The 25,827-nt window shown below is 35.2% G+C and overlaps 2 protein-coding genes across 3 annotated transcripts; both read left to right on the top strand.

Annotated features, from left to right (window-relative positions):
• Window positions 1-187: 187 nt before the first annotated feature.
• slc2a8 (solute carrier family 2 member 8) lies at window positions 188-11,832 on the top strand. Its single transcript, XM_015607041.3, has 10 exons — window positions 188-472; window positions 1,603-1,765; window positions 2,407-2,613; window positions 3,953-4,052; window positions 6,214-6,425; window positions 7,153-7,302; window positions 7,503-7,611; window positions 7,747-7,923; window positions 9,253-9,398; window positions 10,270-11,832. Exons 1-10 carry the CDS (start codon window positions 381-383, stop codon window positions 10,414-10,416), a joined length of 1,503 nt encoding a protein of 500 aa, XP_015462527.3. The 5' UTR covers window positions 188-380; the 3' UTR covers window positions 10,417-11,832.
• A 2,670-nt stretch (window positions 11,833-14,502) lies between these two features.
• Window positions 14,503-21,740, top strand: lcn15 (lipocalin 15). 2 transcript variants are annotated; one of them, XM_049470635.1, is made up of 7 exons: window positions 14,503-14,844; window positions 17,453-17,595; window positions 18,611-18,687; window positions 19,810-19,907; window positions 20,880-20,981; window positions 21,265-21,289; window positions 21,390-21,740. In XM_049470635.1, the coding sequence occupies exons 1-5, from the start codon at window positions 14,746-14,748 to the stop codon at window positions 20,979-20,981; spliced, it is 519 nt and encodes a 172-aa protein (XP_049326592.1). In that variant the 5' UTR covers window positions 14,503-14,745; the 3' UTR covers window positions 21,265-21,289; window positions 21,390-21,740. The 2 variants fall into 2 exon arrangements, with proteins under 2 accessions (XP_049326592.1, XP_007253915.3); XM_007253853.4 differs by having other exon boundaries at window positions 14,517-14,844; window positions 19,810-19,920.
• The last annotated feature ends 4,087 nt before the right edge of the window (window positions 21,741-25,827 follow it).

The raw sequence follows: 25,827 nt of genomic DNA, 5'->3' as shown, positions 1-25,827 counted from the left end.
TTTACTTTTAAGTTAATGGAACATTTAGGATTTTTATTTTTAAATTAGAATTATAACTTAATTATACTAAATAATTTGAATGCTTTAATTAAAATGCTGTATGTTAAAGCGCTGACTACGTGACTTTTATTTTGAAAGTAATGGCTGTCTTTTCTTTATTGTTAGCTGTATGTTTATCAGCTGACGGCAGCGCGAGCGGCTCAGTTAGAGCGGAGTGCAGAGCGGGGCTGTGAGGCGCTGCTGCGCACGGGATGCTGCTGGGGAAGCAGGGCTGGAGTTGTGTGAATAAACACTATGAGCTAAACTGTGGGAGATTCTAAAAGAAGAGAGACCGGGGACAGCCCGTCATAAGCGGATAAGCGCTCTGAAAGAATCCGGCAATGAATTATGAAGATGAGTCGAGGCCGCTGCTGGCGGAGAGTCAGGAGCAGGGAGAAGAGGAGGACAGGTCCGAACAGGACGCATATCTCGAGTAAGTGCTTTAAAAGTGGCTATACATTTTTAAAAAATGAGTCATTCACCTGTTCATTCATTCATTGAATCGTTCATTGAAGCAGAACCGTCATTTACCTCCTAACTAGCTAAGTTAACCCAGTACTGGGTTACTGACAGTACATTTGTTGTGGTGTTTTCATAGGTAACGTTAACTGATGCATGCCACATTGCACTATACTGTGATGTAACGTTACTATACTAAACATAATAATAATAATTATAATAATAATAATAATAGGGCTAGAGCATAATTCAGTGTCAATATAACTACAGTTCATATTCTAACATAACAACCCCAAACACACCTTCAAGAGGACCATTGCCTTGCTAAAGAAATAGAGTAAAGGTAAGGTTAAAGGTGCTAAACCCAGTTGAGCATCTGGTGGGGCATCCTCAAATGTAAATTGGAGGAACATTGATGACTATCCACCAGCTCTGTGATCACTGTTGTCACTGATGAGTCAAAGGGGATTTCAGTATGGAGCTCTAGTGAACTCCATACCCAAGGACAATAATGCTGGAAAATTATAATGGGCAAAAAACATATTGACACTTTGGGCATAATTTGGCCTTTTGGGTGTATACTTATTTTTGTTTTAAGCAGTTTAGAAATTAATGGTTGTGTGTCAAGTTATTTTGAGGGAACAGCACATTTACACTGTTATACAACCTGTACACTGAATACTTTACATTACTTTACTATTACATTACTTTACTTTACATTCAAAGTGTTGTCCCATGAAAATATATTATAAAATATTGTGGGGTAAAGAAATGTGAGGGGTGTACTCTACTATACATTATAAAACAAAATGGTTCAGAAATGCTACTGGTAACATTCATTACAGGTGCATAGCTTAAACATAAATTTTTCAGAACATTTAAGAAGTTCAGAAGTACATACATCCCTTGTTGGCTTACCTGGTAATTTTTCTGTGTATTATTCAGTATTAATCAAATTTAGCAAATTTACCAATTATTAAGCCACCACATTGTGGTGGCCTCTTTGGGACACAGCCCTTATCTTCCTTGTCTGTAGTCATGTCTAACATGTCCTAGAGTGTTTATGTGACATGGTAAAGCTTTTCATGTTTTTATGTTTTTCAGCAAAGTAAAAAATGGGAAGTTGTACCTGGCCACCTTTGCGGCTGTTCTGGGTCCTCTCAGTTTTGGTTTCGTACTTGGCTACAGTTCTCCTGCCATACCAGACCTACAGAGGATCACCGACCAAAGACTGAAGCTCAGCACTGAGGAGGCTTCCTGGTTTGGGGTATGAACTTTTCACTAATTCTGCACTAATACAGCACACACTGGAAGTAGAGCTGGGTAATTTAACTGTTTTATTGTATGTGAAACATTTTATGTTATGTGCTTTTAAAATATACATGTTAAAAAAGTACAAGAAATGTGGTTCTCCAGTGTGTACGTGTTGTGATGATCAGTGATATTGCCCATAAATAAGCAAAAGAGCTGCAGCTAATGATTATTTTGGTAGTCGACTAATTTAACGATTATTTTTCCAATTAGTCTTTCTGCTTGGTGTGGGTACCGGTACATCTGCAGTTTCTAGCTTTCTCTATTGCTTCAAAAATGATAAAAACAGCTGAACGTGGGACACATTTTAATAATCAACATTTTTCATTGTATGAACTAATTGTTGCATCCTTAGTAAACACAAGTGAATAAATGCCAAATAAATAGTAAATGAGTAGGGAGCTTGCACAGATTGTGCTATGTATGGTAAACAAGTATATGGTACATAGAAGAGCAGTACAGCAGTAATAAGTAATACATAATGGTTATATATACAGTTATACTGCTGCACATTGGTGGACAGTGATGAAATTGTAGCACATTAAATAGTAAGTAAATAGTTATATTGTCCAACACAATGCTATTATTTTTTTGCAGTCTGTGGTGACTATTGGAGCAGGTCTTGGTGGTTTGCTGGGAGGATGGATTGTGGAAAAGATTGGACGTAAGCTGAGCCTCATGTTCTGTGCTCTGCCCTTCATCTTTGGCTTCACCATCATCATCGCTGCTCAAAACCACTGGATGCTGTATGCAGGAAGAGTGCTTACTGGTGTGGCCAGTGGAGTGACATCTCTTGTTGTGCCGGTAAGCAGGCAGCTGAAATTGCTGTTTTACACTCTGTTTTACACTGGTGCAGTAGTGTTTTAAAGTAAGGCTAAAATGTGTGGCATGGTTTTAACTCGCTGCTTGAGGCTCTTCCTGGTGCAAAACTGGGGTGACGTTCTGTCAAACATTGTCACAAAATAATAACTGGAGAAAGACTTGAAGCAGGCAGCATGCTGGATGGAATGAGTCATTAAGAATCGTGTTTGACTTGTTTTGCTTTACTGGAAACCTGCAGTTATTACAGTCAAGCCTGTTCAAGTAAATTACGTAGTTTACCTCTACATATCTTTGCTTACTGTACACTATATCAGATCAGATTTTTTTATTACCTTGATGTTGCTTATTATAAATGTCAATTAGTCTATGTGTTGTCTTTATTTAAAAGCATTGTTTTTATTTTGTTTTATATTCTTTGGAATTGTAAATATGTATATATTACAGTTCCATTGTCAATAGCATAAAATAGTCTTAACCCCTGCTATTATATTTTGGGTCAATTTGACCCCGTTCATTGTTAAATGTTTTTTAAATAAGTGATTAATATTTTTTTCCCTTCATATTTAATGACTTTATAATAATATCAAGCCATTAAAATGTCAAGAAGATTCTTATTTTTCCAAATTTTAGTATATATAAATATAGCATGTGGCATAAACTTTAGTGATATTGTTTATTATTATATAAGAATTGTTTTAAAAGTTAAAATTACTGGAAAGAATATTAGTCAATTTGAAGGTAAAAGGAGGGATTATTTTTTAGTGGTATGACAACACTGATTTAAAAAAAAATGCAACATAATCTACTCTACAAAACATTTAACAGTTTATTTAGTGTAACAATTTTAAACATTTAATAGAAACAAAAAAACGAACTTTTGTTTATTTTGTAAACTTACCAAATCTTTGATTTTGTATAAAACAATACTAAATAATAACATTTTAAATTTAAAGTTAATAATGGAGACAAAAATCTTAAATGCTGAATATTTAGTATAAACAATTATACAAAAATACCCTGAAAACTTCACAGTAAATTTTAAAACAAATATAAAATAACTTTCAATTAATCATTAAAATAATGTCACACACCTAGTACTGGGCCTAAATGCAGTTCCCAAATGAAAAACAAAACCTACTCATAATGAGTGCTATATTGTGGACTGTTAAAATAAAGACTGAACTTGTGACTCTGCATTCATGTTGGTAATACTGAATGGCAGCTGGTAGTGTTTTGTTCAACAGACCATAGCAAGTAATCCTTAGAGTTTGGGTAAAACATGCTTTCTAATGTTCTCAACATTTTTCTTTTCGTTCTACAGCTTTACATCTCCGAAATGGCTCATGAGCGAGTGCGAGGAACAATGGGCTCCTGTGTGCAGCTCATGGTAGTGACAGGAATCATGGGAGCCTACATCACTGGTAGCTGATTTTATCTATTATGCATTTATCTTATTCATTTTACAAAGACCTTTAAATCTGAATTGTTGCTGCATCACCTGATTTACCTGATTTTCTGCTATCATGATTACATTAAAGCAATAAACAGTCAGTCATATGAAATAGACTGATAATAAACTCTTAAAACTTAAATTTAGTTCACCACTGGGAAGTTATATAATCTACCTTCAACAACAAATGTCATAAGAAAGTTTATTATGAATTTTGTTCAGAAAGATCCTAAACGTTGTGGTGCTTTCGCTGCCACCCCAGAAAAGGCCTTTTCGGGCTAATTAGCTAATTTTTCTTCCATTTTTCTGAATATGTTAGTGAGATCCTTGAAATGTTGCCTACATACCTTACACACCATGTGTTACAATGCACAATGTATTTCTGTCAATAGAAATGTATTTTTTTTTTAAACTACATTAACTAAATTAACCATGTTACCAAGTTTACAGTGTCTGGTGGTACCACAAGTAGTTTTCTTTTTTAACTTACATTTAAATGTCCATTATTAAATACTTAGAAAATTGTTGCAGTGAATTAGTTTTTTTAATCAGTTGATAACACTTATAGTTTAAAGTTATAAAAAAACACAAATACACATGTGTATATATATATATTTATGGACAAAAGTTTGTGCAAAGTATTTTTTTAAATAACACAGCTTGTCTAGGTCCTCTAGAAAGTGATTGCCAATAGAATAGTACTGTCTGGAGCAGATAAACCTAAACCGATTTCCCCCATTTTTGTGCTCAACCCAATATTTTTGGGAAAATGTGGGGATTTGATCTCAAGTTGGAGTGGTCTTAATGTAATATCCTGACTAATACTCTTGTTGATAAATGCAATAATATCCTTACTGCAATGTTTTATAATCTCGTAGACTTTAGTAGTCTTTCCTGGAATGTAAAGACAAGCAATAATTTTGTTCATATAAAATATCTCATTTTTGAATCTTTCAAAAGTGTCATTTATTCACTGTAATGGAGCTGAAGCCTCACAACCACAGTTTTCTCCTAAGCGGGAGTTATTTCAGGATGGAGGAACCTGGTTTAAAGGCCTGTCTGTATGTCACTAATGAAATAGACTGTCCTCGCTCTGGAATGCAGTTGCTCTTGTTAGATACGCTTTGCATGAAGTCACATCTGTGTTCAGTCACATGATTCAGGAAGCTATTATACAAGTAGCCACAGTGTGTACAGTGCTTCTTCCTGATTTGTTTATTATTGCATTTTTGTCAAAAGGTATTATTTACATCATAATTTCTTTAAAATGGTTTTCCATTATTGCCCCCGTGTAGCTGCACAGTGAATTACAGACTTGTGTGTGCTCACTGCACAGGCCAGTGATCTGGGACTTATAACAAGCTAACTTTTTTATGATCACAGTGTGATGTTACAGGGACAGTAGGAGAAGGAGGACATGTGCAAGTTTCCTCTGATACATGTTAAGGCAGCAACCACCTTTTTAATCAATTCACCCTGAGAAAAGCCAGGGATCCCCGGCTTTAGTACATCAAATGGGAGTGATGTGCTCTATCAAACTCTGATGGCAAAGCAACATGACCCAGGATTCAAACTGTTGATCCACATACTCTTTGTGTGTAATCTGTTAAGTCACTTAAAAGTGAACAGCAAGGGGGGAGCCCCTAAAAATGAATTGGCCAATCAAGCCATCAAAGTCTTGACTTAAACCCCATAGAAATGTGCCGTTTGAAAATCTACCAGTATATCTGATTTAAAGGGGTTCTAAATATGCAGAGAAGATTGGGCTCAAAGTCCTCCAAAGGCCTTCATTTTAAGGGGCAATGGCCTTTTTTACATTAATGATTTACATTTTAAAGAATATTGCTCATTAAATTAAAATTTAAACAATAATATCAGATGTGGTTGGTGTTTAATAAGGTAGTGGAAAAAAAATGCATATTCACTAATTTTAACATGTTTGCAATAAGTAAATCAAAAAGAGGCAAGTGTAGGCTACAGTACTGTAGGTTACACCCAATTATAAAGTTCCTCAAAAAAAAGTCACCATTGTTTATGTATGTTATAATAAGTGTGTGTTTTTTTAAACTGTCTGTTTAAAATAGTAAAAAGATCTTAATAGGATGTAACTAGTAAATGTGCTTCTCCTTCAGGTCTCTTCCTGGACTGGCGCTGGCTGGCCATCACCTGCTCCATCCCCCCGACTGTGATGCTGGTTTTTATGTGCTTTATGCCAGAGACCCCTCGCTATCTCATCTCTCAGGGGAAGAGGAGGGAGGCTGAGGAGGCGCTGCGCTTCCTCAGAGGACCCAACGCTCCAACAGAGTGGGAGTGTGACAAGATAGAGGAGGCTGCTCGAGATGAGGTATTATTTTTGATGATGATGATGATGATGATGATGACTTTTACTTCTTACATAGACCTGATTTAAAAGTAGCTGTTGGAAATATACAGTCCTATACAGTGTTAAGTTTGTTATTTAGACATGCATTGTTTTATTCATATTCCTCTATATTGGTTATGGTATATTTAAATGTAAAAATACTACATGACCTGTGGTTCCAGAGGGAGACTTTTATTGTGAAGTAACTTGGAAAAGGAGGGGTGTTTGTTTTTACTCGGTAAGCGAGATTTACTGTGCTGTGGGCTGTTGGTGGAGGACAATAAAAGACCAGTTCTTAACTTGTAAAAAATCGTCCTTTTTGAGTAACATACATGTTTGGCGCATAAGTGCATTATTTTAAATTATTTATATTTGCAATAAAAGCATTTTGCTTTCACAAACTTGAGATCACATTAGAGCAGGTGCAAGTGAACATCACTTGACAATGTACTGTATCCTTCATAATGTTTGAGACAAATACATTCAAATACTAATTTCTATGTGGCACCTATTAAGTATAAAGGAACTGGTAGACCAAGGAAGACAGAATATAATATATAAAGAGTTCATAAGAGGGCCATATTAGTACTTTTATGAATGGCAAAGTAAAAAGCTGGAAATCAAGACAATGCAACATAAAAAAAGAGCAAATTAATGTATGTTTGTATGATACCTGTATTTAATTGTATTGCCCTTTATTTCATTAAAGGAAGCAAACTTCTGTTTGGCCGATCTTAAAGACCCTGGAGTCTACAAGCCTTTGGGAGTAGGAATCATGATGATGCTGTTGCAGCAGTTAACTGGCATCAATGCCATCATGTTCTATGCAGAGACTATATTTGAACAAGCACACTTCCAGGTAGGACCTTTTTGGGTTGATTACATTTTTAAGATCTCTATAGCTTTGATTCAAATTTCAAGTATGTTTACAGTTGACTAAAACATACTACATGTTTAATAGGTACCTAAACAATCTAAGATAGTATGTAGAAGAATGTTACTGTATGGAAAAGAGCTTTGTTATGATTTGTTATAATATTTGTTTTTCCTGTGTCTCAGAATGGCAATGTTGCCACAGTCATTGTGGCTGCCACTCAGGTGGTCTTCACAGCAATTGCAGCTGTAATCATGGATCGAGCTGGAAGGAAGATCCTTCTCATATTGTCAGGTCTGTAATCACTTACTTCATCTTCTTTCTCCAATACCTTCAGAGTCCCAAACAAGAGCCAGATAAAGACAGTATTTACTAGTTTTATAGATTGTCCCCTCTATCTGTATCAGTATCTGCTTTCTCATTCTTCAGGCATTGCCATGTGCCTGAGTGAAGCAGCTTTTGGAATTTACTTCAAGCTGTCTGTGAAGGGCCAGACCAACTCATCGCTGGTGAGCGCACTCATGGGGGTCGGAGATGGGATCAGTGGAGCACCTCAGCCTGATTTGTCCTGGCTTGCTCTTGCTAGCATGGGCATTTTTATAGCAGGTTTGTAATTTTTTTTAGAAATAGATTCAAGTTATGCTTATTATTTCACCCACTCAACTGAACTCCCCCTATCACTAGTAATGCTCCAACACTAGGAGGGTGAAGACTAGCATATGTCTCCTCTAATACAGATGTATGCAGCCACTGCCTCTGGCTAGCACACTCGGAGGAAACTGTAATGACCCAGCTCTGATACATCAGCTAACAGACACCTATCATAACCAACATTATGTTGGGAATGTTGTGGGGAGAGAGCACCATCTTCCCACCAAGGGAAAGCAAAGACATTGTGCTCTCTCAGACTCCGGCTGCTGATGGTGTGCAGCACAACCGAGATTCAAACCAGCGATCTTCTGTTAATGGAGAATCTTCATTCAGAAGTCCAGGACTAGGTTAAATTCATGTCCATAATTGTACGTGTGGGTCCATAATGTTTCATATTGAGTATTGACTTTTAGATATGATATTGTAGCATGATTTACTTGACTTTCATTACATTAGGAATTTTTATTCATTAATCACATGTGAAGTAATAGTAGTGAGTAGCCGACAGCCATTCTGTGGAATATTGAAGGTTTAGTGCATCCTGATTTTGGTTTTGATCCCTTTCTATTATTAGAATATTTATTTTATGCTATATGTAAAGTACTGACTGTATGAATGTGCAAACAGGAAAATTGTCTTTATAAAAAGTGCATCACAAAAGTGTTTTTTAAAAAGTGTTTTAAGTGTTTGACATTTAAAGACTTGGTATTTTATGCTTCTTGGCAGACATGTATAAAGTGCTAGAGAGCCAGACTTAAGTAAATGTAAAAGTTCTCTATCAAAAAAGAGTAGAAGTTGAAGTGTTCTTTATGCACCACACTTAAGTACTAAAGTCTTCAACATGTTTTGTACTTAAGTATTGCAAGTTGTTTATTCTAGAATGTACTACTCATGTACTGTAAGTAAAAGTACAGTACTCTGTTGTTTAGTTATTACAGAAAACAGTGAAAAGTTCTCAAAGTGAAAGGTAGAACTGGAGCTGTGAGGTCTTCTTATAAGATCAGCTTGATCTCTTGATTCACTCAACGATGAGAAGCTTCATCAAACCTGGTGACAGTTCAGAGCATCTACCACTCTGATTTCTAACATTTTTATAATTGTAACAAGTAATGATGCAGCAGTATTATACTCATAGGAAATATGCAGTGGATAATAGTAGACACAGTAGATGCAGATGCAGCATTTTAGTTCTTAAGTACAGTGGTGAAGTAGTTTTACCTCCTTACTAATTATTTTTGCTACAGTGACCTGCAATCTGTCTTTGAACATATTTGTGTTCCACAGGCTTTGCACTGGGCTGGGGCCCCACCCCATGGCTGGTGATGTCTGAGATCTTTCCCACCAGAGTTCGCGGGTTAGGAAGTGCTGCTTGTGTCCTCACCAACTGGACCTTTGCCTTCATTGTCACCAAAACCTTTCAGAATCTTATGGTAAGAAGCTTTACTAAATGGTTTAAAAAACATTAAAAAAAACATAAAATTATTAGTTGTTGTTCATCGCAAAAGTATTATTGATTCATTGGAAGGCAACAGGGAGCCAATTTAACCATTTAACCAGCTTAGCAAGTTCTACAACAGTCACTGAATCAGTGATACTACATACACATGATGTTTGCATGTACAAGGGTTGGACAATGAAACTGAAACACCTGTCATTTTAGTGTGGGAGGTTTCATGGCTAAATTGGACCAGCCTGGTGGCCAATCTTCATTAATTGCACATTGTGCCAGTAAGAGCAGAGTGAGAAGGTTCAATTAGCAGGGTAAGAGCACAGTTTTGCTCAAAATATTGCAATGCACACAACATTATGGGTGACATACCAGAGTTCAAAAGAGGACAAATTGTTGGTGCATTCTTGCTGGCGCATCTGTGACCAAGACAGCAAGTCTTTGCGATGCATCAAGAGCCACGGTATCCAGGGTAATGTCAGCATACCACCTAAAAGGTCGAACCACATCCAACAGGATTAACTGTGGATGCAAGAGGAAGCTGTCTGTAAGGGATGTTCAGGTGCTAACCCGGATTGTATCCAAAAAAAAAAAAAACACGGCTGCCCAAATCGCGGCAAAATTCAATGGGGATAATAAGTTATTGGGGTCTAAAACCAGGTGTTTCAGTTTCATTATACAACCCCTGTATGTATATATGTAAGCCAAAGACCAAGTTTACATTGCTTACATATACAGGACTATGCACAAATTATTCTACATTTGAGTAAAACGCTGTTCTAAATTTAACATGTGGTTGTTTGTAAATGACAGGAGTATCTTCAGATGGTAATTGATTTATTGTACTCCTACAGGACCTCCTAACCAGTGCAGGAACATTCTGGATGTTCTCAGTCCTCTGTGCCCTCAATGTCATCTTCACCATCTTCTTCGTTCCAGAGACTAAAGGCAAAACACTGGAGGAAATTCAGGCCCATTTTAAAGGAAGACATTCTCGCTAAGCTACAGCTAAGATTGTCATCATGCAATGCCAAAGTCAGACAGATGTGAATGACCTCGTTGTTGAGTCAGCATCTCAAGTCTCAAGATCACTTTGAAGAACCGATGACAAGACGGTTCCTTTTTTTAAGGATTTCATACAAGTAATATACAGAAAGTTTAAAAATTATGTTTTTTTTTGTTATTAAGACTAGGCATCTTTACTGAAATCCTGTTTACACCTGTTCACTTCAGCCATCTTGAGTATAAGGATTATACAGAATAAGTCACATAAAGTGTAATACAAGTGACAGCCACCCAAGACACATTTAAAACCAATACAGATTTGATCACTCAAACCACTTCAGGAGGTGATCTAAAGCCCTATCCGGATTGGATTAGTTTTTCAGGGGGACGTCTGTGAAAAATATTTCACCCTTCTACTCTAAGAGTGATAAAACTCCTGCATCTGGACTGCAATTAAAAAAACAGGCGGACCAGTGAATTTTTATTTTTGGCTTTCTAGGTCACGTGACATTGCGTTCAGTAGCTCCTCCGTTTCCACTCGCTGTTGTGTTTACGTGGACCTCTGTGGAAACATGCGCCCAAAGTGTATTTATGGTAGATGGCAGTGGACAAATAGCTGTTTTATTAAACGGGAGGTGCCGAAACTCGCAGATGTAGATCCGGACGAGCCTAAAATTATCTCAGGACCACGGAGTTCAGTGAAATACAGTAAATAATTCATCCTGTAATTTTCTTAGAGGACATCTGAGAAATATGCATACATGGTTGTTCTAGACGGGAATAAAATCACAGGACCCCCTGAAAAATGAATTCCCTCCGGATAGGCCTTAAGACTCGTTTGGGACATTTTATATCAGTGTAAACATATCCTCACAGCAAGACACATTGGATAACTGAAAACCACTCCCACTACAACAAACACCAGTCATAATTGCAGCACACAATAAGCAGATTTACATATTCCATCCCTCACAGTAGCTAATCAGAAACTCATTTGACTCTCAAGTGTAAATGCATGTGATTTTAAAATCTAATAAGAAAACAATCCAGATACGAGTCACATGAAGTGACCAGGTGTAAAGTTTTATGCTGTCATATTCACCGAGTCCTTTCTGAATTTTAACAAATAATACAGTATTAGTTTCTTAGTACTTTTACACTGCCTTGAAGATTCTGTGCCATATGAGACTTACTGAACTTCTCTCTGTTTAAATGAAGGTACTTGTTTGGACCGGCTTGGCTCAGACACTTTTACACACTGAACAACATTAATAACAAACAGATTCTATAAGCTAACCTGCAATATGCACTCAACCAAAAACCAATGAAGAGCTTATTAAACGTCAAAGGAGAATGAACAAATCACTGTAATTAAACATTTTGGATATAAAAGAATTGACTTTTTTATGTTTCTTTTCTTGTTTTTGTAATTTATCTTTGCACTATGTTTGTCTTGACTGTTGAATAAACTATACATTTGATAAATAAGCATTTGAATAGCTTCAACAACAACAAAAAAAACCCAGCTGGGTCATTTTTTGGGTCATTGTGTCACACAATGTAGTTTAAATTTTATACAAACAGGGTTCAACAATACATCCTTCAATATTTAATCAGAATGAACTTAGTGGAATGTTAACCTTTGTTATGTTGATTTGGAAGGATTCTTGTCATGTTGACAGCGCTGGGCAGCACAGCGAGCAAGTTGGCTAGCCCTGCTGCTGGGTGGCTAGCTAGCTTAGCTACGGCCAACAACCAAGTAAGTTTGGGACTCTGGCTGTATTTACCTGCTTCCAGCTTCTTTATTTAAATTACTGCTTACTTTAGATAATATTAAATATATAGTTATTAACTATATATATATTTATAATTAAATATATATATATATATCTTTAGGTTATGTTTTAGGAAGTGGACTAGTGTTAGTTAAGAAATCTAGTTAGCTTTAGCTAACAGCTAGTTTATTAAACCTATCCAATTTTAACACTAGAGTAAATAATAATGAATTGAGACAACTAGATGAATAATGTTTTAACTTGTGTAAATTAGCGAATAATATTTAGTTGAGAAAGTCTGTTGTAAGTATTGTTAGCTAATTGATGTACCCTTATTGTAAAGTGTTAACTCGGATCTAGTTATCTACCTAAAAAGGTTAAGCTAAACTAAGAAGTTACATAACAATTTTTAAGTTGTTTTTAAAAATGTATACATTTCAATTATTCATTTAGCTATCTTGTGAAAATATCCAAATATTTAAATGTGTCAAAGAATTTCCCTTTTTCATTTAGTATACATATTTAGCTGAGGTAAAGCTTAATCGGTCAACTCTGACATTTTAACAGTAGTTTAAATAATTTAAGAAACTCAAAATGTATCTTTGAAACAGAACAAGGTGACCATAAAATGACAGAATAGAAAAAAGCGATTAAGCTTGTAAACATGATTTTGTGCAGTCTGAGGGCTTATAAATATGAGGAATATTCAAAGAGGGTTGTCTGACAACTTCAGTTACTTTATATTGTTTCTTATATAAATAAATTTTAAGTCTGCATGGTAGTAATTGGTTTAATTTTTAATATGCTTGAAAATCTCCTTTTGGAGGAAAGCAAAGCCACTGAAGGCAACTACTGCAGAACCTAAGTAGTATTTTAGGAAAGAGGTAGGTGCATATGGGAATAATGAGTAACTATTTGTGAGAAGAACAGACTTACTGCTTTTCTAGTTGATTTCAAGAAAATACTGACACCCTTTCCCTTTTGATTTTTGAAGGTTTCAGTAACAATAAGGGCTTCCTGCACTTCCATGGAAGAAGAAAGAGAAACTTGTCTGTTTACTGTGTTTTGGAGAATATTACACTCTGAAATGTAAATGTGTTTTAGCCAGATGAACTAGTATTATTATGTTGATTATGTTATTATGAGTGAACTTTCCTGCCAATACAACTAAATAAAATATGTTAGAAGAACATCAACTTGAGCTAACAGCTAAAAAAAAATAACTTTTTTATACTACGCATGTGCAGAGGTTTTTTCCTATCAGTACATGGCACCATATATTTGCACATCGAGAGTGTACTCCCCCTCACTAACAATTATTGGGTTGAATGTCGCCCAAGCCTACCATCCTTTGCGTGTGCATTTGTTTTGTATATGTTGAGCACCTTTCAGACTTTAGTGTTTTAGGCTGTAAGAGCAAGTTACCTTAGTTCTGTGTTGCTGATGGTGACTGTAAATCAACACGTTTGTTTTTCAGCATAGAATGTGAGGCATCTCCCTTTTAGAGAACTAAAATGTAAAAATTAAATGTAAAAAGGAATATTAAAAAAGTGAATTTCCATTTTGCCTTAGTTCATTTTAAACAATGTGTGGTCCAGAGAAGACTGTAGAGTTTCTGGGTGGTGTGGATATAGGTCTTCTACTTTCCTTGATACTAATTTAACTTGAATTTATGGATTGCACAGTGAACTGTGTTTACAGACAGTGATTTCTGGAAGCGTTGCTGAGTCCATACAGTGATTTCCAGTACATGTTTTTAGATGCAAAAGATCACCAGCATCTGATACTGACCGTCAGTCAGCCTTGTCACTCATTACTAGGCATTTCTCCTGATTCTATAAAGCTTTTATAATATTATGTACTACTGATTGTAGGATGTCTAAAGTCTTTGCAAGTCTTTTTTTAATTGTTTAATTTTTTTCCCCCATTTTTAGCCACACTTTTACACTGATTGGTGAATGTTTGCTCATCTTTGCTTCTTAGAGGATACTCATTTTAAAACTCAGTAATGTGAAACTTCTGTTGCCACGTCTCAACTTTTATGATCTGTTGTTGCCATTAAGTTCTAAAATGTCCTGTTCTATGTTCTATAGTCACATTCTGTTTTTATTCCCATTTGTTTACATTTTACCCAACGCCCCACATTTTTTGGAATTGGGGTTGTGCTTGGTTAACTATTCACAGTAAACAGAGACTTTGACCAGCAGAACTCAGACCTTTTCATGGCGTATGTCTGTTAGAGAATGTGAGAATGATGTGTAACTGTCCTTACAGTAAAACCACTACTGTAATCGGATTTTAAGTGTGTTCCTGGAAGGATTTGATTCAGATCTGTATCTATAGCAATGCTTGTCTAGGCACATATTAGGGAATGTGCTGTCATTCCAGTTTCAGTTTTATGGTGGTGGGATCATGCTGGTGTTTGGGGGCCTGGCCTGCTCAGAGTTCCACACATAAAGCCCCTGAGTGCCTGTAGCAGCCTGTTCACACTGACCCTGTCCTCGCTGGGCTGTGCAGGCTTTGCTGTGCTCTCTGGATAACTGTTTAAAGATGTTTCTGGTGGTGGCAGTTCTATGTAGTATAGTGCTGTGGACACACTGTCTTCAATACACTGATATTCAGCCTCAGCCTGATTTTGATGTGGAGCAGGTGAGTGAAATAAGTAAACCATGAGTCGCCTTTAGTTTGTGATTTGACCAGTTTATATACCTTTTTTATGTACTGCATTTAAGCATTATATATGTGTAGACACACTGATTTAAACCTGTAAAATGTGTGTATGTTTAAAGCCATTTTTTGAGATTGCTGGGAAAGTTGCTGGGGTCTGTGTAACTTAAAAGTGTTTAAAGTTAAAAAGCGAAATTTGGGTCGGCCATGTTGTTGTTCAATTCAAAAACAATGATGAGGTCAAAAAGGTTAATGGTTAATGGTGCCCTGTGGCTTATCTTCAAAAGCTCACATAAAATAACATAATATGTAGTGAAACTCAATTGATCATCAACAGCATTAGTTAGAAGTTGGAATCAGGTGTTTGGGACAATTTTAAAATTAGTTTGTAATTGTCATTTAACTGAATTGAGGTTATTGATTTCTGAATTTTTAAAACTTTATGCATATTAACATTTTTTTGCATATTTTTATGCATATTTTATGCATATTTTATGCATATGCATATTTTCTTAGCATTATTTGAGGTCTGAAAGTTCTGCATCTTTTTAGTTATTTCAGTCATTTCTCATTTTCTGCAAATAAATGCTCTAAATGACAATATTTTTAATTGTAATTTGGGAGAAATGTTGTCTGTAGTTTATTAAAAAACCAACAATGTTCATTTTACTCGAACATATACCTATAAATAGCGAAATCAGAGAAACTGATTCAGAAACTGAAGTGGTCTGTTAATTTTTTCCAGGGCTGTATAGTGGAACATTAAAAAGTGCTATCATAACCAATTGCTGTAAATTTTTACCCCTAGTCTCTGTGATATACTCTCAAAAAAGATGTTATGTTAATAAACATAGTCTAGTTATGAACAACCGGAAAGAGAAGGAAAATAAAAGGACCATCCTTAAATACAAATACTAGTACAAATACTGTTGCTAAACAATATTATTCTGGTAAAAGGTTCTAAAGTTCTAAAAAGTAAGTCTAAAATGTACATAACCCCTTAAACCATAAAACTATTTTTGCCAGGTTTTTGAAGTGCCACAGGGTTCTATTGTAGGGCCTATGAAAGTGATGTTAACTGTAATATTATCAGATGTGAACTTACATTTACATTTTAGAGGTTTAGGGGTTTATACCCTATTACATATTAGTTAGTTATAGTAGTTACTGATTAATCAATAGTTATTGAATAATTTTTAGTAGTTACTACATAACAGAACATGTAATTTTAAAATGATGTTTTAGTGTTTGTGTCCTATTTAGCATTCCAATGGTAATTTATTAAAGTCACTTTAAGATAGCTGAATGCTAAACTCATGCCATCTATCTGAAATCTACATAACATCATCTTTACTTTTTAACTGTGAGCTCAGAGCAGCTGTTTTCAGTTATTTACTGGTGCTAAAAACACAGTTTACCCAATAAAAAAAAAATCCGTTCAGTTTTTGGAAAACAGCCTTCCCAAGGCATGACTAAGCAAAAGTTGCCAAATAAAAAATATATATATATATATCATACAAAGTACATAAACACCTAGCTCCAAGTATTAGTTGGGTTTATCCATCAAAAAGACTATGAAACATTTGAGTAGGTATTGCATGAGTGGGTGGTGCTAAGCTGCTGCAAGATCAGTGTACCTGAAATAAAGCAATCATGATATGATTAAAGACTTTCATCTTTAATTAATTTCATTCAACAAGTCTGTATAGCATAACGCTTAGGGCAAACTTTATTACTTACTTAACAAACCAATGTGATTAATTTTCCTTAACTTAATTCAATCTAACAGTGACAATAACTAAAGATGATTTCAGTCTGGACGACCTACGCTAAAGTAATTAAATATATACTGGAAGAGGGAAAAACTATGTTGATTAGATTTTTCATTGATCATTATTCCTTTTAAAGGGGTAGTTTGAAATACAAATAAACCTGAATTATCACTTAGAACAGATTAAATGTATTAGCTAAAATATTTGATTTTCAAAAAATTTTCACATGTGACATGTGTTGTGTTATTATTTTTATACTGCATTTGAGATTTATCCATGTATATATAGACACTGATTTATAGCTGTAAAATGTGTGTATATTTATTTAAAGCCATTTTGTTCAGCTTGTGGGAGAATTGCTGGAGTGAGTCTATGTAACTTAAATGTGTTAAAAGTTAAAAAAGCGAAATTTGGGTTGGCCATGATTTTATTCAATTCAAATACAATGTTGATTTTCAAATTCTAGTAGTAAAATGCATTGGATGGACTTTATTATTTAAACCACAGTGATGTTTATTTTTGAGAAAGAAAAAGAAGTACAAGCATATATGTGCAACATATCTGCTAAACATCTAGAGTTTTCCACTGTTCAAGTGTCATTTACTTATGCTTTAAATGGTATTTAATGCAGCATAAATGTTTATTAGCAACATTAGCCTAGCATCTCACATTCTAGCCTAGAGAGAGAAACATTAAATAAATGCATAGATAAACCGGTCTTTAATAAGAGTAGAAAGATGCAATACTTGGCTTTTATAAACGAGTTTAACTCAACCCATGTATAATTAGAGGCTCTAACCTGTCAGTTTTTATCTCAGTTTTCAGGTGAATGGTATCGCGTTGGCATGGCCTATGAATCTCCATTATTTATCAAATATAAAGACAGACTGCTGATCTCCAAGGGACACCTGGATGCTACTGTAAACGGAAGTGCCAGCCTCTCCATGTGGACAATGACTGGGTACAGTGTTCCTACTTTACAAATGAACTGATCTCATAGGTAGAGAGTTTACATGCTACCTGCTAAGCTATGCTTAGTGTCATTTTCACACACTTCAGCAAAAACCATGTTAACCAATCTTAGAGCATATTGCCACATTTATGCAAAAACCTTGTACCTTGTAGTCTTTTTTCCTTTTTTGACTTTATAACATAAATCTAGAAGTAAAGAATATAGAAATCTGCGTAAACGACTTTGAGTACCTTTTCCTTTTTTTTTAATTCTTCTGTAAAGTTGTCTTCAAACATTTTAGAGGTAAACAAATTGTAAATGTCATTAAGTGTATATTTATAATGTATTCACCTAATATTTGGCAACCAAAATTATGTGAGCAAAAATTACCAAAACAGAAAATTAAGTGAAAAGGCCAAATATTTATACTGGACATTTTTAGCAAGACAAAAAATACATTTAGGCTATTTAATTTATTCAGTGGTAAAATATGTGCCAAAAATAAACAAAACTGGCAACAACCATTCTTGTTTTTTTTAGCCTTTTGGCCATTTTGTTCAGTTTTGACTAAAAGTTCTTATATGTTTTCCAAATCCAGCATTTTTTTCTCTTGGATTTAAACTCCTTTTAACCTGTACTGTACATTAACCAGTAATCAGTAAGTTAGTGTACCTAGAGTAATACTGAACATGCATAATACTCTCTCCACCATGTTTAACAGGTGCAGTATGCTTTTGGATCTGTTGCTTCATCTTCATCATATTATACTTTTGAGCTAATAATTTACTGCATGTTTATGTATTACTAAGTATTTTAATTTTAATTTAATTTAGTTATAATCTAAGGACATTTAATCTATTTGATTTATTTGGTGGTCAAAAATGTGGCAAGAATAAGGACAACTTGCAACAATCATGTATGATATGTAGCCTTTTGTAGCCTTCTGGTTTTGGCCCAAAAATTATTTTTTTATCCAAATCCGTCTTTTATCTCTTTATTTAATCTTCTTTATTTCTCCACTCAGGCCAAAGAAATGCACACCTAGTTATTATGATTATGAGAAGACAGACGTTCCAGGACTGTTCACTTATTTCAGCGAAAGTAAGTCCCACTTCCTCTGTTCTTATGTAACCATGATTCACATGCTCACACAAACAACATGTGAACTGTGGAAAGATAGTGTAGAACTCGCTGATCAGAGGGGTAATATACGGAGGAAAGGGCAGACTGTGGAAAAGTGCTCTTTTCTTAAACAGCACCAGTAATTCTGGAGCCATATGCCACCAATCAAAGAAGCTAGGGTGAACTTATCAGTGGAACAAAATGATATACAGATAGAATTTCACAAATAGCTTATTTGTGTGTGTGTGTATAGCACTAGACAAACGACTGAACACCTGATTAAATCTATTTTGCCTTTTTTAGTGATTTTAAAACCTGGAAACCCGGAATTAAATATTATTAGTCTGATTTTAATTGAAAATTAAGATTTTAGAAAAAAGGTTTTGTTTCTGACAGAGGCAATATATTGATTTTTAACATTCCATAAAAAAGTAACTTTATAGTATAAAATAAAATAAAACATTAAATTAGAGAGTTAGAGTGCCAATATTTTGTTCCAGGACATTTTGGATCAACTTAATCAGTTTACATCAGTTTACACAATGTAATTGTGTAAATTGTAAATATTTGATATTTTTGTCATCAGATGGCTACGTTAATGTTACCAAGCTGAAGTAAATTAAATCTGATTTTGTGCACAGATGCAATTGTGCAAAGATGCCAGCACCAGTGTTTGTGCCACAATTGGTGTGTATGTGTACAGCAGTTTCTTCACAACAAATTACTTTTGCGATTTCTGTTGTTTACATTTGTGAATAGCAAACAAATAACATTTGTTAAGGGATTCATATTCTGGCGGAAAGTTGGAAATCAGCATAAGACACAGGTCATTCACATTTATGAATGTGAATAGACAAATTCAATATGTAAAAAAAAAAAATGTTGATGTGTAATTCTGCTTGTGATATTTCATAGATTAAATAGCACCTCTGCTATAAAAAATGTGGGAAAAAAACAGTAGATCCTTTAATGAACTAGGGAATAATAATGTTTATCCTTTTAATGAGACTAAAATGAACCAAATACATTTGCAGGTGAGTTTAATAGATTTTTAAGTGAATTCTTATAAAGCACTGATTATGTGTTTCTCTCCACTATAAGGACACAAGATAGAGAAAGACATCACTGTGGTGGAGACCAACTACACTGATTATGGACTGGTCCTGAAATACAAGAAGATGGAAAAGGAGTACACACAGGTGGCTCTCTATAGTGAGTGCATGAGGCCCCTCCCTGTATTAATGTAGTATTGAACATACATAGCGCTCTCTCCACCATGTTTGACAGATGTGGTATGCTTTGGGTCATCAACTGTGGCTTTCTTTTGCATACTGTGCTTTTAAGCTAGTCATGCTTACTTTGTCTAAAGAATATTGTTATATGCATGTTAATACTGTATATATGGTACCAGTCAAATGTTAGGATACACCATTAATTCAGTGGTTTTTCATTATTATAAAATGTTCTGCATTGTAGATTAATACAAAATCATCAAAACTATGAAGAAAAACATAAAAAAAGTAAACAAATTTGTTAAACAAACCAGAATATGTTTTATATTTTATATTCTTTAATGTAGCACCTCTTGCTAGAGACAGTTTTGCACATCTTGGCTGGATTTTCTCAGTCAGCTTTATGAGGTAGAGTCACCTGGAATCAATGCTGTGCTGAACTTTCCAAGAGCTGATTACTTAAATTTATTGCCGTCTTAATGTGTTTGAGAGCATCAATTGTGAAATTGTGAAGAGGTAGAGTCAAGAAAAGGGAGACCAAGAGTTTCCTCTGTTGCACAGGATAAGTTCATCAGAGTTACCAGCCTTAGAAAACACAAGTTAACAATACCCCAGATAAGAGTCCACCTAAATGCCACCTAAATGAGTATTTTGTTTTTTTAAGTATTTAAATTGTAATGAACTCTAATAAGTTAGTATTTTGGAAATATCTATACAATATTTGGTTACATTACCATACTATATATCACTAAAGCATTGGGACATTTGCTCATTCATTAATTAATAAAAAAAACAAAACATTAACCTGCTTTTGTAGAACACTCCTGCACAATGAAGGCTTTCTACTAGATTTTGAGGCACTGTTGTGAGGATTTGATTGCACTGAGTGACAACATTCATTTTTTGTGCTGTACTCTTTTCTCCATATCCCTGCTTTAGGCCGAACTCCTGTCCACAGGCCAGAGTTGGAGGAGAAATTCAGGACTTATGCTTTGTCTTTGGGCTTTTCTGCAGAGTCTATCGCTATGCCAACTGTTATAGGTAGGTCTGAATCTGTGTTGTGTAGAGGAGAAATGCTGAGTAAATAAGACATTAGACTTGGATGAGTGTAGTGTAATAGAACACAGTGCTTGTGGTGTTTACAGAGCAAATATAAATCTGTTCCAGACTCTAATCAAACAGTATGGTGGACGTGGAGGTTGCCTTTTTAGGATAAAATAAGTTTTGAAGGGTTTCTAATGTCATTCTATAGATTTATTAGTATTTTGCTTTTTATGAAGCTACTGTATGTGACAATTTTCTTTTATATCTTTTTTATATACAGATCCATGTCCTATCCCAGAACCAAAGTAAGAACGACCAATTTAAAAAATATATAAAATATATTATTCAGTATTCAATATTTATGTTGTATCTTTTCAAATACTCATATAACATTATCTCTTCTAGAAACACAACAGCAGCAGTGAAGTAGGAGTCATCAGAGTCTTGTCTGATCATGTTCAGATGTCAGATCTCGTCCATATGTTGGAAAAAACAACAAAGAACTGCATTTTCATTATCTGTTTATTTTTGTGTTATCTGCTTGTACTCTATAAAGACTGTTATTCGTTAGTGTGATATGATATGATACGCAATATTAAGAAATAAGAGACTTAAAACTAAAGCAGTACTCTTAATTGTATAGTATTATTTTTAGTGGATGTTCATTGGTCCTTGTAGTTTCTGTGTTTTCTATTCTTATATCTTTTTTGAAAATTGTGCTGATTGTAATAATAAAAAGACAATATTGCAGTATAACACTGGTCTGCATAATCATTTTGCACGGTCAGCAGAGGGCACTGTTGTTACACTATAAGTACTGGATCTAGAGTTGGTGTACCCAAGGTCAAGCATGCCAAGCCTCCCAACACTGAGCTGTGGAGCAGTGGAACTGTGTTCTCTGGAACTCTATCCATTATCATTTGAATCCAGAACTAATCGTCCACCATCACTTTTAGAACACACTGATCTAGATTAAATATTCACCACAGAGTTCTATTAGAGGCTAATGCCTCTCCAAAAAAAGTCTGTTACTTCATCAAAGAGGGTGACTCCACATTAGTGTTATTTAGTTTTAGAGGAGACATTAGGGAAACATTTGAACACAGTCTATAAATATGTCTGCAAATTGTCCCAAATAATTCAATTGTATAAGCCAATAGCTCATGTTGCTCACAAAAGTTTGTTTGTAAAGATTAGCAATGAGATAATAAGCCTGGGTTCTCCCTAAAGAAACCTTTTCTTTTTTTTTTTACATTTGGAGCCACTTCTATGGGACACACTTTACACATGCATTTCTGGACAAGCTGAGAGATACACACAGGTTTGTTCTGACTCCATCTCATGATTTAATAATTACTTAATAATGACACCTTTTTTTCCAAGTTAACCTTTTGGTGAAACGGAAATTTTGCTTAATTTTGAAATCCACATGTGACTCAACAGAAGTCATTTTATGGAAACTCACCAGCAGCTTGCCTGTGCCTGTAATGCACTACTTTAGATTTCTGCCATTTAGTATATAGGACACAGCTTCAATACACTTCGCATTTCATTTAATTTACATTTTCCACTTTACCCTACACAAGAAAAGGAAATAGACTTATTATATGTCTTGTAAACTGACCATCTTAAAAAAGACTTTTAGAGTTTAGAGTTTCTAGGAAATCCAACATCAGCAGCCTGCCTGTGCCCTATTCACTATATAGTTGACTATGTTTTCTATTCTACATTATCCAGTACACTATTTTCTATTCTAGTTGGTTTAAAAAACATAGAAAAGTTGTACTTGACTTTTAGGTCAAATGGAGATATATACTTACTTTTGAAGTGATTATGACGTGACTGGACAGGCCCTGGCCATGTTTTGAACATATACAGCTCTATAAAAAATTAAGGGACCACTCCAATTTCTAAATCAGCTTCTTTGATGTTGCTATTTATAGGTATATGTTTGAATAAATTGAACATGTTTTTTTATTCTAAATTATGGACAACATTTCTCCCAAATTCCAAAATAAAATATTGTCATTTAGAGCATTTATTTGCAGAAAATGAGAAATGGCTGAATAACAAAAAAGGAACTTTTATACCTCAAATAATGCAAAGAAACCAAGTTCATATTCATAAAGATTTAAGAGTTCAGAAATCAATATTTGGTGGTATAACCCTGTTTTTTAATCACAGTTTTCATGCATCTTGACATGTTCTCCTCCACCAGTCTTACACCCTTTTTTTGGTGAATTTTATGTGCAAAAATCCAAGCAGTTCAGCTTTGTTTGATGGCTTGTGATCATCCATCTTTCAATTGATTATATTCCAAAGGTTTTCAATTTGGTAAAATCAAATTTAATTTTTTTTTCAGAGCTGTATATTAGCAAAGTGAAGGCATCTGTGTGTGTGTGAGTGTTATGTGTGTGTGCTTTTTGGGTGATGGGAAGAAAGACGACTTTCAGAAAGATGCTGTATAAAACACTGTCTTAACAGATGCTAAATTGGCATGAAACCCTATCTTTTAAAGACATCTGGTTACACGTGAGTCATGTGAAGTGGCGTGGGAACGGCGAGCTTAAAGACAGCTGTGCTCAAGAGAACACACCTCAAGATGTATCATTCCCTAAAAGTAGCTTTCAGGTAGTAGTTCTGTTGAGCAAGAGAGTGATTACTCAACTTTGTCCTCAGGATACTCACAGTGTGTAGCTATAGTCTTTACACACTTACACCACACTGGAGTGAGTGAACGGGGCCTGTTTCTTTAAATTCCCACAGAGGAGAGCTGCTGAGCTGCAGCTACTGACATCACGATCCGTGTTGCCTTTTCCTGGGGATATCCGTGCCAAACAGAGAGGCTGGAAATGGGAGGGGAACAGGAAAGCATGCACACGGAGGAGGGTGGGCCCTGCTTATAGCACTGACATTTTAGAGCATGTGCATGCAGTCCCATACATGCAGCTCAGTGCCGTCATAGTCTATTTTCACCATACAGCAGCATTGGGCCTAAATGGCTAAATGACTATAGGTCTATAGGTCACATCAACCCTGACCTATGTATTTATTGTTCTATATACTGAATTATGTACTGTGAGAATGCATATTATTTTGCTTCATATCCCGTCTTATATACCACTTAAATCACCAGCACTACTGTTCGCATTGTGTTAACATTTAATTATTAGTAGACTAACATTAATTAGAATAAAACATTGCTACATTTAGACTGCTTTCACACCTATGTTGTCTTGTCTGGGCCAAAATACTATGTGTGAAAGGTGGTTTAAACCACATTTTAGACCAAAGGACCAAAATTTGCTTTGACCAAAAGAGATAATCTTATCAGGATCAACTTCACTATGGTATGTATAGTTTGTTTGCTGTGTGAACTTGTGACTTTTATACATTGGCTCAGATTTTGGAATCAGTTACAGGTGAAAAGTTGAGGCAGGCTATTGTCACTCATTAAACAATAAAAGAAGGAAAGGGATATTAGGGTTGTAATGAAGTCTGACTCCTCTTTGTGTACATACACAGCATGCAGCAATTAAGGGGCATAATACACCCCAAATAAAACCCTAGAAAAAGTTAAGGCAAGGTAACTGGAAAATGCGAATAAAATAAAAATGCAATGTTTCAAACATTTAATTTGATTTTATTTCATTTATGAACAAACTATTATTTGTTTATTATTGCATTTTAGGCTTGCATCACATTCTAAAAACAGTTGAGAGTAGAGAAAAGTAAGTACTAATAAAACTACAGTAACAATAGAAAATTGGTGTATACAATTTATATTTTAAAGAGGCATTTTTTTAGAAGAAAAATATGGAACGAAAAAGAGAATCTGGAGAAATCCCTGTGTGCAAGGGAAAAGGCTGATGGGCAGTATTGGATGCTAGTGATCTTCAGGCCCTCAGGTGGCAATGCATTAAAAACAGGCATAATTCTGTACTGGAAATCACTGGAGATCACTGTCTGTGAACACGGTTCACCATTTGTTGTGCAGCCCACAAATGCAAGTTAAAGCTTTATCATGCAAATGCGAAGCCATATGTCATCACAGTCCAAACATGCTGCTGTCTTCTCTGGGCTGGAGCTCATTTATAATATAAAACCTGGATTCATCTGACCACAAAACAGTTTTCCATTTTAACTCAGTCTGTTTTATATTAGTTTTGTAATATGTATAAATGTGGAAATTAAGTAAATTTTTGAATCGAGGCAATTCAATGAAGTGCTTCTCTCTCACACTCTCTCTCTTTCTCTCATTCCTGACCTTATGTGTACGGGCAATAGCACCACTTGCTGTTGTGGTCTGAAGGCAGGAAGCAGCTTGGTTCCCACACAAAGGTATCAAACACCCAGACCGGTACAGACTCAATGGCTCACACACACACACACACACACCAGTCCAAATGCCAGCCTTGTAAGCATAACACAGAGTACAGTGAACAAACACACACCAAGACAAACAGGACATTCCTGCAGGCCGACAGAATTACTGCTCCTCTACTCACTATAGGTTACAGAACGTTTACGCCACATAACTTCTGCATAAACGCTGCTCCTCTTCCAGCACCTCACATCTCCCTCAACCTGAACAATATCCGGAAGGATGAGTCAGACTACAGCTCTGTGAGCATGACTGGTTTATGTCATAACATACATTACCCGATGTCTCATAAATGGCAGCTTTAATAGGAGTGTAATTCCATGTAATTCTAATCTACCTCATTTGGTCTGAGAGTCATTAAATGTACAGGCAATGTGTAATTTTCAAATTATGCAAAAAATCAATTAGCTAATTAAAAAAAGAATTGTGTTAAGGCATTACTTAAATATAATGCACCCC

The sequence above is a fragment of the Astyanax mexicanus genome, chromosome 22 (assembly GCF_023375975.1).
Source record: "Astyanax mexicanus isolate ESR-SI-001 chromosome 22, AstMex3_surface, whole genome shotgun sequence".
Lineage (NCBI taxonomy): Eukaryota > Metazoa > Chordata > Actinopteri > Characiformes > Acestrorhamphidae > Astyanax > Astyanax mexicanus.
This window is presented reverse-complemented; position numbering and strand designations above follow the sequence as displayed.

Excerpts from the sequence above, each read along its gene's own strand:
- slc2a8 (XM_015607041.3), top strand. The coding sequence starts at position 381 with ATGAATTATGAAGATGAGTCGAGGCCGCTGCTGGCGGAGAGTCAGGAG. Across the intron at positions 473-1,602 it reads GAACAGGACGCATATCTCGA|CAAAGTAAAAAATGGGAAGT; the intron begins GTAAGTGCTTTA and ends TATGTTTTTCAG. Across the intron at positions 6,426-7,152 it reads AGGAGGCTGCTCGAGATGAG|GAAGCAAACTTCTGTTTGGC; the intron begins GTATTATTTTTG and ends ATTTCATTAAAG.
- lcn15 (XM_007253853.4), top strand. The coding sequence starts at position 14,746 with ATGTTTCTGGTGGTGGCAGTTCTATGTAGTATAGTGCTGTGGACACAC. Across the intron at positions 19,921-20,879 it reads CACACAGGTGGCTCTCTATA|GCCGAACTCCTGTCCACAGG; the intron begins GTGAGTGCATGA and ends TCCCTGCTTTAG. Across the intron at positions 21,290-21,389 it reads TGTCCTATCCCAGAACCAAA|AAACACAACAGCAGCAGTGA; the intron begins GTAAGAACGACC and ends TATCTCTTCTAG.